Source organism: Molothrus ater, chromosome 6 (genome assembly GCF_012460135.2).
Source record: "Molothrus ater isolate BHLD 08-10-18 breed brown headed cowbird chromosome 6, BPBGC_Mater_1.1, whole genome shotgun sequence".
Classification (NCBI taxonomy): domain Eukaryota; kingdom Metazoa; phylum Chordata; class Aves; order Passeriformes; family Icteridae; genus Molothrus; species Molothrus ater.
Window position 1 is genome coordinate 13,861,853 of NC_050483.2, and position 15,810 is coordinate 13,877,662.

At 37.5% G+C, this 15,810-nt stretch overlaps 1 protein-coding gene across 2 annotated transcripts in view; it reads right to left on the minus strand.

The window, feature by feature from the left end:
- Positions 1 to 906: 906 nt before the first annotated feature.
- Positions 907 to 15,810, minus strand: part of USH1C (USH1 protein network component harmonin) — a 45,671-nt gene continuing 30,767 nt past the window's right edge. Inside the window, exons 19-25 of one of the 2 annotated variants that reach the window (XM_036384949.2) lie at positions 12,853 to 12,972; positions 4,980 to 5,021; positions 4,614 to 4,667; positions 4,368 to 4,467; positions 2,928 to 3,037; positions 2,168 to 2,223; positions 907 to 1,264 (exon numbers count right to left, since the gene is read on the minus strand). In XM_036384949.2, coding sequence (XP_036240842.1) covers positions 1,165 to 1,264; positions 2,168 to 2,223; positions 2,928 to 3,037; positions 4,368 to 4,467; positions 4,614 to 4,667; positions 4,980 to 5,021; positions 12,853 to 12,972 — 582 coding nt within the window. In that variant the 3' untranslated portion in view covers positions 907 to 1,164. The remainder of the gene's footprint in view (positions 1,265 to 2,167; positions 2,224 to 2,927; positions 3,038 to 4,367; positions 4,468 to 4,613; positions 4,668 to 4,979; positions 5,022 to 12,852; positions 12,973 to 15,810) is intronic. The other variant, XM_036384948.1, reaches the window with a different exon arrangement.

Genomic DNA, 15,810 nt, shown 5'->3' on the forward strand with positions numbered 1-15,810 from the left:
CTGTGATTGTGTATTCACAAGTGTTGCATGTGGGAACAGACATCTGTGTTCTATCTTCATTTGTCATTTTCGAATCTATTTCCAGGAAAACTGAAAGATGATTTGCAAAATTTGGCCCCTCAAAATAGCAAAAAGAGATTGAGCGCTCACAGTCTGAACTATGCTGGTCAGCAGTTCTTTTAAATCATCATGCAAAGCAAGTTTTGCTGATTGTCTATAGGATGATAATAAATTATTCAAGTTATCTGAAGAATCTGATGTCTCTAGTTCAATTTACAGGTCAGTCAATAAAGATACATTTCACATGGTTAGTAATTTCCTATTAATTTACTGAGCAGAGGGTTTCTGCTGAGAAGAGATTCCATTTCAAGATTTGTAGTCTTCCTTAAAAAAATGTCCTGTGGGGGGAAAAATAAGATAGTGAGAAACATGCTGTTAGCTCTCATGCAGCTTTTCATCTTTCTAGTAAGCACAGTTTTTAAACTGGATCTTAAGTAGTTTTGATTTGCATTACAAGTAATAACTGAGAAGACCCACATGCAGCAAGAAATCTTACCTTGGTAGTTCTAGAGATCTGTGACTGTACTTACAGTGATTACAGCCACAGAGAAACCATACAGAGTAAACTGAATTTCAGAGACAAGGATAATTTCAGAACAAACCCATTGTAAAGGTATATGACAAAACTACTGAGACAAACTTCACTGAAACCAAACACTCTTGAATACTTGTTTACAGGCACACTGTGAATAATCCAAATGGAAACTTGTTCTTTGGACAAGCCTTCACAAGAAAATAATTTATAGTTGCTTATATACTGATGAACTCACAAAGCCACAGCAGTGGTCCACAGATAAGGAACAAAACCTTAGGTTAATCCTACTTGCTTAGAAAGGGCCTATTTATTTAATAGTCTGGCAGGTGATAAACCAATTCTGCAGAGGATCTCTGAGGGACTTTATGAAGTAGAAACTAAATACTTATATTTTAATAGCACAGGCATGGCAAAAGCCCAAAGAACACTCCAGCTCCAGCATGCCAGGAACAAAAGCAAGGATGGCAAGCAATGCACAGGCAGGCACATGCTGAAAAAATAACACAGCCTCACAATGGCCAGTCATGTTAAGCCAGGTGTGCTATTCACCATGAGGGACACTGCAGTGGCTACAGCTGCAGGAGATACCCTTGTCTGTACACAGGTGCACTGCCTTCAAAAACCTTTCTGTGTGTGCTGGGACTGACTGCTGATGAGGGAATGGTAGGGCTAAATATACAAAATATAAAAACAAAAATAATAATTAATTCCTTGCCCATTAGTTTATGCACAGGTATTAGGTATTAAACAAACTTTCACATCAATCTACAGTTGCTGTTAGGCAGTAAAACTGATTTAGAGCCACTAATATTCCAGTACTCCGCATAGAGCAAGTGCCCAGGTTAACAGTGACTACAAAACCTTGCTCTGCCATCTTACTTGGTAGTAAGGATATCTTCAAATCTCCTTCAATCAAACTAGAAAACATGGGTCTTGCTTTTGAAACTGTCCAAAGCAAAGCAAGCTGTATAGCCCTGATACCTCTAAAACACTTGTAGCTGTAGATTCTTCTGTTTCACACCTGTGCTGATTATCTTTAAAGCAAGGATCCTGTGAGCATTGCTAAGACACCCAAACCCCTTAATCTCTTTTGAAAATATTATATACACTTGCTTAGACAAGAACAATAACTGCAATCTAATAAAAAAACCAAAACAAAAACAACAAAACCAAACCATACAATAGAATTAAATGTCTGGTTGTGATACAGAATTGTTTACAGGGATTTGTTTCCCTAAATTATGATCTATGGGAATATAGTAAATGACTCAGACTGAAATTAAGTGTAACTTCTAAAAAAAAAAAAAACCAAACCCCAAATCCTCAAACTTTAAACTGAAAGTATGAGTGTGTAGTCACGTACAACCAATCCTGAGAATCACAGTTTTGCAGTCTGGGAACCACTGCTGTAATACACGACAGCTACTTATAACTATCAAATTAGCAACCATGTAATGCAGGAGGTTATATAGTCCATTAGAAGAAGATATATTGAAAAATGTGTGACAAAAAAGCAAACTGGCTATTGTTACTCAGCTTTTAATCCCCAGAGAAAAAAACTTAGGCACTTACATTTCATCATCATATTCTTTTGGAGGTGATGCTGCAATGACTAAGTCAATCCAATCCTGAAAAAGAAAAGCAGAGGCAAACATCTGCTGCTAAATATTGCTTTTAGAGGTGGCCAGTGCACCACCATGGAATGTCAGATAGAGAATCTAGGAGGTAATCTATTCCTGGAAAACCACAGGGAGAAGAAGTAAGGTCTGTATTAAAAACTTCTATAGGAAGACCATTTAAAGATTGAGCTGTTTGATTTGTATCTTGAAATTAAAGAAAAATCTACTGTTGCAACAACATTTTTTAAAAAAGTTATTCTAACAATCATCCTGTATTGGTCCTCTGAGCAATGAGAAGAGTTCTTGCTGTGGAAACACTCACTGTAGCTGAAGGGCAATGTTGCTTGTACATCAAGAAATCAAAGATAAGCTATTATCAGAAAATTCCAATCAACTTGCAAGTAATTTTCAATATCAAAGAGTGATTTTACATGTAAAGGTACTAGAAACACTCAGAATGTAATGTGTTTAAATGCCAATCTAGACATGTGGCTAAACACTATCAAATTTCCCAGTAAATTACACGCATGGTTTTCAGAGATGCTACATACCAGAATCTTCTGCAGATTTTAGCTTACTTTGGGAGTACCTCATGTACCCACTACTTTTCATGTTCATAAACTTGTTTGTATTGATGTGACAATGTCATGATAGAGAAGTAGCTCTCATATGAGCTCTGTAGGTAGAATGAAGTAGTATTCCAGGTTACTTACCCCACCCATGTTCCAAGCTTTTGCTAGAGTTGCCTGTGCTTCTGCCAGCTTGCTGTCAATTAATATCTTGCCATTTACAGCCAGTATTTCATCCCCTTTCACTATGCCTCCTGGGGAAAAGACAAATGTGTCAAATACACATATGCAAAAAAAAAATTCTAGGGGCCTTTTCTGTGCCATATTTGTGCAGTACTGACTGTGATGAAAAGTGTTCTCACTGGATGCAAAGTCTGCACTAAAAATTGTAGGAAGTTTGCTAGAGGCAAACACAAAAGGAATTTTTAAGCATGCCAAAGCCAAACTAATCTCTCATTGATAATGACCAGTAAGAAACTAGTTCAATATGATTTTCTAGTTTGCCTGTTTGGGTAATCCAGCTATACAGCTTACAAACTGTGACTGACTGCAGAACGTTACTACTATGCCCCAACCCTAGGGAAATGTTCAAGGCCAGGTTGGATGGGGCTTTTGAGCAACCTGGTCTAGAGTAAGGTGTCCCAGCCCACGGCAGGGGCTTGGAATTAGATTATCTGTAAGGTCTCTTCCAACCCAAAAAATTCCATGAGTCCATAAAAATGGCAAAATTAATTAAATTCCTGAAGGAATAAAATGGCATTTGTCAAGGGTTTGCATGTTGGTCATTTCTTTGCAAGTCTATGTGTAGTGTTTGTTCCTTAGAACTGATTTTGACTTGCCAATCTGGAATGAAGCACAACCAGTTAACTAGAACTGGATTTGAAGAGGATGATAAGAGGACAGCCTTAATTATGGGAGATCCTAAAAAGAGTGAAGGGCCAAAAAGCGCACTGAGGACATCAAATGACTGAAATGTTTTCGCAGCAATGTTTTTACTTGAACTTAGGTGCAGGCTGGGACAAGGACAGCAAAGACAGTGGAAGGGAATACTGCCCTCTCTGGTGACCTGGTCATCACAAGAGCTCTCAAAAAAAGGATGGCAGATACTTCCCACCAGGTGCAAAGCCCAGATGTGCTGGCAAGCACGTTCTTGTGCCTTCAAGAGCTAGGCTTCAGAGGCTCTGGCTGTTAGTTGGGTTTTGGGAGTACAGCCAGCTGCTTAACTAGACAAATTACTATTTATAGTAGCATAAAGAATAAAACTAAGCAGCGCAGTGTAGCTATGGTCAGGTAATTGCTTTGCATGTAGAAGTATTAGAAATGTCATTGGAAGTTGTGAAATAATGGAGAACACATTCCTTGACTAAAGAATACAACAGAGAATCAGGTGCTGGTTTTTACAAATTTTACATAAATATTAATTTTAGCAACACATGTGGGCTGTCCTTAAAATTGAGACAGAACTTGGGTCCTTGGGCAAACTAAGTGAGCCTTTCAGTACCAGGCAATGAAATCAGCCAACCATTCTTGGCCAGTGTAAGGGAACACTTTTCAGCAGCATTCAAACTCCTCATTGTTGCTCACCATGTTTGTCTGCAGCACCGTCCTCGTAGATGGCAGACACAACTATCTTTCCAATTGGAGAATCAACTCCTCCCTCAACTGCAAGGTCCAGTGATCCCTCCTATGAAAAAAACAGTTCTAGTTCAGAAAAGTCTGTTAATTTTTGCCATTAACAGGGGCTTAATCTTTCTTCTTCTCAGTAAATGATGCTGTACATCAAATGCTTACATGAACCTCTTAAATATCAATCAAACAACATAGAATTACCTTTTTTATTCGTAATAACCGTACGTCTTTTCCTATAATCTGGTCTGGGGTAAACTGTGAAAAGATACAACAATTAATCATTTCCACTCTGAAAACACACAACAATTAAGCTGATCTATGTAATTTCTGGAGGAAAAGGGGCCTTTCTCCCCTCTAAAACAGTGTTAGAGGAAGATCAGAACACCACATCACCTTTTCCTCTAAGAACACTCCTGTTCAACATGACCAGAAAAGACAAATACACAAGACCCAGAAAAGCAACAAGCAAGAATCTCACCTACTCCCACCCCTCAAAATCAAGGTTTTGGGTTTTTTTCAAGTGTTTTTCATATTAAACAATGAGGCATGCTTAAATTCTCTCCTTACCATTGAATATGGATCAAAATCTTCTACATACTTCTGGAAGCCCTAAGAATAAAATGACATTTAATTGCAAAACCAGCAACTCACTCACACACTTAACACACAAATTCCATCTTATTCATTAGTGAGAGAACATGTAATTCTGTAAGCTACGAAAGAAGACAGAAACTGGAGAAAAGCCCGGAGAGACAGCAAAGAGTCCATCCTGACAGTCAGAAGACATTTCAAAACCTCATGACAGATCAATAATTTGAGTTGGTCATATAATGGAGCATTTCTGAGGAAGAGTTTACCACCTGTCAGCCCCACAGTTCCTCTCTACACCTGAAACAAATCTTGAAAGCACCATAAGCAGATACGTTCTGCCACACTGTTTGGAGCAACACTTCTTGGGATTATCAACGTGTTGGATGGTAACAGGTGAAAATGACAAGCTCCAATTCACCTGTCAGTAACACTACTCCATATTGTCTGGATTTTAGGATTCTTTTTCAGCCCCCTTCTCTCCCTCTGGATGTGGAGTCTCAGGGAGTTGGCTCCATACCACAAGCAAGTGCAGGACAACAATTTGTTAGACGATTTGCAGGACAACAATATGATTTTTGTTCTCATATGGTTCTGTGGAGGACTTAAACTCTTTGTCAGGAAATGTCTGAAATGCAGAAGATGATACTGCAGTTAGGCACAGCAAGATTTTTGAACTTTGAGGGGACTCACAAAATGTAGTGCTTAACCCTTGTCAGACCAAGACTGCAGGGGAAAGGAGGAGTTACCTTTTCTGCAAGGATGGGAGTTCCTGCACCAGCAATCAGGAGTCAATGGTGTTGGAGCACAGTTTCTTGAGAAAAATTAGTAGCTGCTGGGTGAGACTGTATGGCTAGTGCTGGGGATTTATGAAAGCTCTGCACTTAACCCTGCATGCTAAAGTAAGGACTTAAGAAAATCTTTACTGAGGCACCCAGCTCCCACTCTTGTGGGAGCTGCAATAACCTGGTGACAGGGGAACACAGAAGCACACAACCCTTTGCAGACATGGCAGGCAAGCCAATACCTTACATAGACCAGTGGTTCAGTGCATGATCAAGCTTGATATATTCATTATTGCCTCTTTTCTACTGGAACCATTTGACAGCAAAGACTATTCCACTGCCAGACTCACCTAAGCCTTTTTCCACTTGTAAACCAAACACACAGCTTAAGATTCCTGTGGTGTACTTAAGGGCTGGCAGTTAAATGGCAAAGTTGCAGCAGAAAATACTAAAATACTAATGCCTGCTCTGCTATACCCTTTATCACCTCTTTTGATTGCCTAAATTTGATGTGACTGTGAACCTTCTTGGTTCTGATTCCACCCATAACAGTACTGCCTTACATTAAGTTTGTTACACTGCATTATATTTGTTAACCAGATAAATGGGAATTTCATCACAGACATCAGCAACGGCAGAATTTCATCCTGGGGGAAAAACTCCAATCAACCATTCATTAATTTACAAAGTGTACTAATATAATGAACCATTTAACTAAAACTGTAAGAGAAATATTTTACAATTAAAGCTACCCAAAGAATTAATACTTTGAATAACTGAATTAGTATTGCCTTTTGGAATCATGGCTAAAGTAGATATCTATGGGTTTGGAGCAAGTAATTTAGAGAAAAGAACTCCAATCTCAGCCAAGTCACTAAGTCATTATGTAATCTAAAGGAAGTCAGTGAACTCTTTGTCCCAGGTTGTCCTCATGAAAAACAGATGTTGCCTTGAAAGAAGTTTCCCTGGGAAAATAATCTTTAAACAGGAAAAAACCCAAAAAACTCCACAAAAACAAATACACAAAATAAAATTTTAAAAATCACTAAAAAACCAATCTGCTAGGAAAAGTCATAGAAACACAGAATATCCTGAGTTGGAAGGAGCCCACAAGGATCACCAAGTCCAGCTCCTGGCCCTGAACAGAGTGACACCATGCACCTGAGGGCACTGTCCAAACACTTCTTGAGCTGTCAGGCTGGTGCCTCTGGGAGCCTCTTCCAGTGCCCAACCACCCTGTGGGTGAAAAACCATTTCCTAATATTCAACCTAAACTGTTCTTCCCTTGGGTTCATGTCACTATGTATCAGAGATATGATCTGGATCCAAAGATGTACAAATATTGCTAAGACAAAAAGAAGACATGCACTGAACCATAATAAATCTTCCCTAAAATGGACACCACAAATTCAGAGATCAGAGAGTGCACTCCATATCCAAGCAGGGATGAATGAACCAAGGAACACCAAGTGGAAAGCACAGTCCTAAGCCTACCCTCCCACCACTCAGGAAGTTTCAGGTGAAAGAGTTAGGATCAAATCGCTTCTTGACTTACAAAAACATTCAGAGGACTGACCATAAGTTGAAAATGGAACACTAAAATATTTGATTGCACTGAAACAACTCATGTCTGGACTTCCAGGTGAAACCCGAAGTTGCTATTTAAAGAAAAAACAACCTCCGAAACACCAGCACTTATACTAATGATACTGCTTCGCTGGTTTCTAACAACAATAGTCAAGAGCAATTGAGACCAGAAATAACAACAACAAACCACAAACAAACAAACAAACCCCAAGCAACAACAACACATAATTGAAAGAGAAATTCATGACTAGAAATAACAAACTTTTCAAAAAACCACCTCTTTTGAGAACACTTGTTATATATTTAGAACATACTGGCATTTACTGGCAAATAAATATTCTCAAAGCTGGATCTCTTTTAGTCAGTTATCCCTTCTAGACACAGATTGAAACTGATTAAAAGAAGAAAAAAAATATTATTAATCTTAATGTTTTACTGGTCAAAATCTCACACTGTGAACTCACTACTGCGTGCCAACTTTTCGTATAATGTCAATGCATGCAACTTAGCTTGCATTACCAAAGGGTTTTGTACAGAAACTGGGACATTTTAGAGCAGGGGAGAAGTTTAGCCTACAGTTCATTTCTTCAAGGAGCCATCTATTGAACCACCAGCCAACCAAAGATGAAGAGATGAAAACTTCATCATTATGACAGAGGAAAGCAACAAAAGTAAAAATGCAGCAGGAAAATCCTACACAATACAGGAAGGCTGAATGAACAAGGCTTTCCACCACCAGTTCCTCTAATTTCCTACCAGTAATTATGTTATGATGATAGCTCTATTTGTTAATCTGATAAAGTATTTTACCACTGAAAGCATTGCAGCTGGACACTAAAAGAAACAAGGAAATCTTAGGAATATCAGTATCAGATGAGTTATCAATATTCAGCTATCTTAAAAGTGGCACTTAACCATATAGGAAGTTACAGATGGTTCATCCTGAAGGATTTATTCTCATTCTTCTTCTGCCTATCCTAGCTGGAGCCACAGGCACACACTTAAAGCTTACAAAGACCAGAAGTTCTCATGCACTAGGGCTGTCTTGCATCTTCTGTTTTAGAAACTGAGCAACAGAATTAGAAAGGAAAGTTTTAAATCTATGATCAGTCAAACAAGAAGTACCACACAAAACATGGAAAATGTTATTTTACTTGTTTTTTGTTAGATCTAAATGATGAATTGTAAACCACCATCCTTTTAAACATCTCTTGTGGCTGCAAAAGAAAGAAAATTGCCAAACCCGGTGTTAACTTTTTGCTGTAATTAAGTATCACCTACTTATAAATTATCTTAGTGCTTATTTTGCTCTCCTAGGGACTGAATCACACTTGGACTTGTTAGTGCTTGTTTCCTGTATAATTTCAAAATGAGAGAACACACAGAGTGAAATAGTACTGAATGCAAAGTGGAAAGAATTCTAGAGAAACTACATAAATAATGCACATTTCCAAACCACAAGATTTCTTAAAAATATCTTCCATGACTGCTTTTAAAACTCATTTCTACAAAACAGTGCTTGGGTCTCTCATCCATGATATATGAAAAAAGAAAATTTAAAAATCCCCAACCCTAAACATGGACAAAATGGTAGACAATTTCCAAAATATTGAGAAGTCATGGTAAAAATATGTTTATGCATTTAAGGCTTGCTTTCCTAGGATAAGGTTTGCTTACCAAGGATTTCCTATACTGAAGAGGTGAATTCTATTATTAAATGGATCTTATTTTATTGTGTTTGGCTTCAAGGTCTTAAATTCCATATTCATTTTGTTTTTCTGTCACTTCCACTATTCTAACAAAATGATATGCAGTAGTTTGGAATCACTTAAAATACAGAATATCTCCTTAGTCTACAAAAATTTTCAAAAATGAAATGGGCCAACTCCCATATTATTGTACAAAAACTACTGACAGTCCCCCCTGCCTCCACTCAAAACCTTGCAGCAAATCAGGTAACCTATCTGAGTCTTCTAAAACAAGAAAAACTTTCTACAGACTGAGCTCTGGCATCTACCTTTACAAACTCAATTTGCTTTGAAAGCAATTACTATGTATCAGTTTTACTAATGTTCCTCTCAGCGTCCTACAGTCCTACCATTACTTGGAAAAAATTTATTCCAGAGTTAATAAAATGTAATTTATGTTTAATTAATACAAACTGTAAGTTTTTGTCTTGGAGGACTTATGGGCAAGTTTGGAAAGATTTTCCACATATCTCTTTAAAATCTCTCTAAAAAAAATCAGCACAGATTGTTTTGGTATGGCTATAACCAATACTAACTGAAGTTTCCAATCCTCCCCAATCTTGCCACATGGTATCTAAGCACCTGTCTTGACTTCAGTCCTGCAGAACCAGGCTTCAAATCTTGCAGATTGGAGGAAAGCTTAATTTTTTCTTCCCTTCAGAAATTCTTCTTCCATTTGTAAACAAAAAAGGGAGGAAAAATCTTTTATAGCAGCAAGTGCAGCAGGGCCTTGTAACTCACACTACAGGATGTTTTTGATAGATGGGAGAGCAGAGACTTATGCTCCTGGTGGTTTTGCATCTATGACAATCTCACCACTAAATCATAACAGTCCCCTCCTGTTCTCTGAGCCAAAATTTAATTGGCTTTGCTGGGAGTGTATTCCAGTTCACTCTAGTACAGCTCACCCTGATTTTCACTCAGAGCAGCCCTCAGCGTTCAAGGCCATACTTAAGGTTTAAACATCTCCCATCATTTCCCTATTTATAAGCGAAAACAATTTCATATTCATCAACTGTTACAAGACCTGGTAATTTTGACCTGAATTTAATCAATAACATTACGTAACTCACAACAGAGACTATGTGGCCCAACTACCTTCCAGGTAACAGGAGAATTTTACCCATTCTTGCATGCCTATTTTATTCTTAAATACATGCTTTTTCATCTTTACTAGTTAATTGCTTGAATATAGGCCAACTGGATTAGTTTCTTGAATCAAATAAATCCATCAACCTCATTTTCTTGAACTTGCTACTCAGGAAAGTGAAATTCAGGTAAAAACAAGGTAGAAAAAGTGGTGCGCATTATGTCAAATTAAGACACAAAAGCTAGAGTTCCATAAGGTGTGTGAAATCTAGGAAGATGAGAAACCAGACAGCAAATGGTGTGTTGTTGTTGTCTTCTTATTGCAGGGGTTCCATACTGTTGTCTCCTTATCACAAAGGTTCATACCTTCTTGGTGTTTCTCTGGGCAGCTCCTCAGAGCACTGACTCTTTCTTCTTCACAAAGCAGCCACTGACTCCAGTTCCCCTCTCACCCAGCCACCCCACTCTCTTATAGCACTCTTCTTCTCCGTGGTTACAGCTGTGGCCTGGTAAAGTCAGGCCTGTTCCTAATTTGATAATTGGCCCAGCTGCAACTCTTTAGGGTAAGCTTACTTTCTACATTATCTTTATTTTTCTTATATTCTATCCCCCCACATATTGTCTTCAGTGATACTCTCCTCCACTAAGAGAAGTGGAACTGGTCCTGTATGTGAACAATGAACTTCAACACACAGGCACAAACCCACACATAGCAACCAATCAAACCCCACTCCCCTTTTGCATGAAATCTAATTATAATTCTTAAACAGTTCTGGAGACAGGCAGGCACTGTCTTGTTTGGTTTGTCATACACTGGCCTTTTCTTTTTTTAACTAATAGGAATAATCTTCCTCTTCAGTATCCATGCTGGTTTTATTTCACATGCCACTTATGACTTCCTTGCAGTGAGAATGAATAAATACCCTTTACTGCAGTAAGTCATCAATGAAAGTAAGAGGTATAAGGTCTACCAAACCAATTTATAGACTGATCTTTCTCTCAAAGTCCCACCAGAATATTGCTCCCACGGAAATTTTGATCTTCCAACTAATATAAGGCAGTTTGGGAAGGAATATGATTGAATCTGAAAGATTTTAGCAGACTTGTGATTTGGAAAATGTGCATGCATGCATAAGAAATCATAAGACATTTCCCATGGAGGTGGATCTTGTTGCCAGTTTGTTAAACTGATTGTATATAGTCAGTATAAAAAAAGTGCCTTTTAACATTTGTACCAAGTCTTTTGGATCACACATAAAGGTATTATCTATTATGCAAACTAGTTCACATATATACACTTTTTCAAAAGCTAGATGATATTAACTGCAAATTATGACTTTTTTCATTCCTCTCCTAAGGGATTTCATATTGCTTAGAGATGTCAAATTACTGAACACAATCAAAATGAGAGCTCCAACTGAAGGAAACATCTCCACTGGAGAGATCTGAATTTATTTTTAGCTCACGTGCCTGCCTTCTCTTAAGCAACTTATTAAAACTGCTTCCAATTACCATTCAATTCATTTATAATGTAGAAGCTTCAAGATGACTCTGGCTGGGTGAAAGTGGTTACTAAGTATCACTTAAACATCTTCAAAGTGTAACAGGGGAAAATAAGGAAACAAGACTATCTAAATTATTAAAGCGAAAAATGACAAAGAAATCCATCATGTTTTAATGAAACACAGCTAGGAATATTGTGCACATAACTTACTGCCAGAAATAGCTTTTAATTAAAAAATATAACACAAATTTAATGGGTTTTCTGTCTCTTACTGTCTTACAAATACATATAGACATGTATCCACACACATGCATGCAACAAACACAGAACTCTGACACAAATAGCTTAAGTCATAATGACCCTCAAGAATAAACACTACCAACTAGTTCACCAGCTATTTTAGGTGAATTTCAAGGACTGTCAGCTGGGAGTTATCACCTGTCTGAGCAACACTTCTCCTTTTTTTGCTCAGTAAGCCTTGGCTCACTTCCCTCATAAGCTACAATTCCCAAGGATGCTTCATGGTTGGTACCAAAATGTTCAGCCTCTGACTTTCCCCTTCACTTGCATTTGAAACAGAAATGGAAAAGAAATAAGAAAAAGAAGCTGATTGCAACTGACTTTTGCAGTAACTCTGCATGACTGCTATATTACAGTCTAATATAATTACACACTTTTTTCCCCCTGGAAACTAAAAGATACATTTAAATTGTATGTATATATATATATATATATATAGGATAAATTATATCATAAGGCATATATCTTTAAGTATGTTCATGGGTGTTTACAAAGGAAAAAGGCAATTGACTTAATTTTTATTTCATTTCTGATTAATTCAGAATTTATAAAAGTAAAACCTAGCATCTGAATAAATAAGAAATAAGACGTACAAATTATAGGGCTTTACACTGCTCTGTACAAAAATTGTCTCCAAAAGTAGCTTTTCCACCTTGGAAAAAAAATGGAAAAATACTGTTTTCGTACTTACCATCAGTGACTGCTTGAAAATATACAGGAATTTTAGTTAGCAGGAAATGAGACAAAGATTGATTCTTTGAAGACATCTCAAAGAACAATATCAAACCCAAACCCCCACAGTACTGAAGCACTCAGAAAAAGGATATCAAAAGGCTTACCAGGGCCTCTGATTTGATTGTTGGCCTGACCACGAAGTTTGGGTCAGGATGCAGCATAACTGGTTTAGAGACTATTGGCACCCCTGGATGACGCTGGGTAGGTGGACTTGGAGCAAGTTGCTATGGAGTTGATTTAAGAAAATTACAGTTTACAACCTAATTTGTGCAAATCCATCATTTCACCAAGACTCTTCAAGTGGTTTATCATAATGAATTTAAGGACACTAATACAAAACAGAGCTGACAGAATTATTTTAACTAATGCTTACAAAGTCAACAAACCAAAACACAGTTTTCTCTTATATCCAAGTAGTAGCTTTTCACCTAAATTCTGGCTTCACCAGAAAGATTTTTCCATAATCTCAGCACTGCTTTTGGCATTTTTCCCATCAAGGCAACAAACTGAATGAGAAGTTACAGGGGAAAAAACCCAAAACTGCTAAAGTTGAGTGTAAGAACACAGCAAACCCAAAATAAGATTTTAACTAATCCATGGCTAAATAAATCTTTTAAGATGAAATTCAGCAGGGCTGCAGCAAACAGCTTTCCATAAGAAATTTCAAGTTAAATTGTCTTGATTTAACAGCAAGGCTTTGTTAGGTCAATTCCCTGCCCTTGACTCCACAAAGTAGAGATACCCAGAGACTTCATCATTCAGCATGTCCTAGTGCAATCCTACACTTCTCACTCAGCCAAAACTCCCACTGACAGCAAGCAGAGTTTTAGTCAAGAAAAGAGTTCAAAACTGAGTCCTGTGGGTTCAGTTTCTGACTTAGCCCCAGCAACTCTAGGGACAGTTTTCTCAGTGTTTCTCATAGGAAATGTGATGTATTCCAGAGATCATTCTTATGGTACAAGCTGTAACCTCTGAAATTATTTATCTGCTTCCAGCAAATGGGTTAAGCCACTTTCTGGATTTGGTTTTTTGTTTATTTTCTGTGAGTGTGTATTTTTCCCCTGTGGGCTTGTTTCCCCCCATCCTTTCCTTTCTTAAACAATTTTTTAAAAAGTCTGAATCAGATATTTGTAAGTCCCTGTGGATATCACTTAACTAATGTTGTTCCACACTGCAAAATACAGTAAACATTCTGAACTTAGAAGAACCAGAATCAACAGATTCACAGATACCAACTTGTTAAATTGCACTGGAACGGGATGATTTCTCCTGCAGTTGCACAATTTAGCAACAGATTTTTCTAGATGCCAGAATGGATGTCTGATCATGAAAAGTCAATGCAAAGACATGTCAAACAAATGGTGGTTCTGAGATCAAACTTGCATCTTAGCATCCATTATATATTTAAAAGGTAGTTTGAACCTAGCACTTTTTGCCTTGATGGAAGAACAAAGCACATGTGCTGTAACATACAGACACTCACAACATGCAAATATTGACTGCATTTTGCTAAACTGTTGAAATACAAAATCCTTGGACCATTAGGAGTCACTTCCATCATTTGTACTTCCAGCACAGCAACGTATCCACACAGATCATTCCCTGTGCTGAATTTTAAATAAATTATCCCTGCAGAGTGAAACCATTGGCAGTTCCTTGTCATTATCACTACATGGGAAGTTCATGAAACCACAGCCATGATAAACAGCTCGTGACATACCAGCGGGTTGCTTGACACAGGGGACACTTGGCCAACGTGGGAGGTGTTTCTTACAACCTAAACAGCAACACACTTAGTACTGGGTTCATATAAAGTGTAAAGCTAATAATAATTTTTTTCAGAAACAGACAATTTATATACTAGATATTTTAACAGCTAGTTCTCAAGAATGTCTCTGACAGGATTTTATTCCTTTTGTCAGGTTTTGTTCCAGCTGAATTGGAAATTAAATTATCTGAGTTAAAACCAAAAATGGAGCAATGTAGCGAACATGTACCAGCTTGAGTAATATTAGAGAAATGAACTTATGGGACAACTACAGTTGTCTTATTTTTTGGCTTTAGCAGGCATAAACATGAGATCTTTAATCCACAGCCACACAAATGTACTGCTTTTGCTTATCTGTGGGGTTAAAAACTGCCTTTGTAAAAGGTAGCAAGAATAAATTGTCAAGCTTTGGATTTTTCTTCCATTTCTGAAACAACATCAGATATATTGAATTATCTATTTATAAACAAAGCAGCTTTGGCTCAATTAATTTTACTAAGAGCCTAGTTATTTCCTCATATACAGTAATTATATTCAGTGAAAACTGACATCAATTTCAAAGACTAGGTTATTTGTTGTTACCCAACATATTTTTCTTAATTATTAATTTATTTTCTCTAACACAGCTAGCAGTGACAAACCACCAGAAACAGGTATTAGATTACATTGATTTGGGGTCAGATAAGTATGGCAGTTCCTATATTACTCCTTCTGTCTGAATAGTCTCTGTTCTCTTTAAAAGAGTGTATTTCTTCTCTCAACACAAGTATTTTGTACGCTTGTGTCATTTCACGTCATTTTTATTTTGCAAATAATATGGGAAATCTGCTATCCATAAGAACATATGATATTTTCATTTCAGTAGATTTAGCACATTCTTGGCACTCCAAATGTATGAACCACATAGTTCAAACACTATCAGAGGTCCACATAAGTTTACGAGAGATTCATGGGTCAAATCAGGGCAATTATTCACAGAAAGAATCTACCAGTTTCCACCAAAAAAGGATAAATGTGCATATCTTTCCCCACCCAAGGAGAATCATGCAAATACAAAGACTATTTAGTAAACATGCAAAACCCCCAAAACCCAACAGTGCAGTCACTCAACCCATGCAGAAAACTGTATAGGGGAGAAGTGACCATATGGGATCCTCTTCTGCTGCTTGAAACAAGTAAGCAGCTTTTGCCAAAAGAACAAGTACATGATTCTCACTACAGTGCTTAGCAAAGGGAATTATGATGAGTCAGCTGCCATTTCTTTCCTAAAGTGAGATTTGGCACACGATTTCTT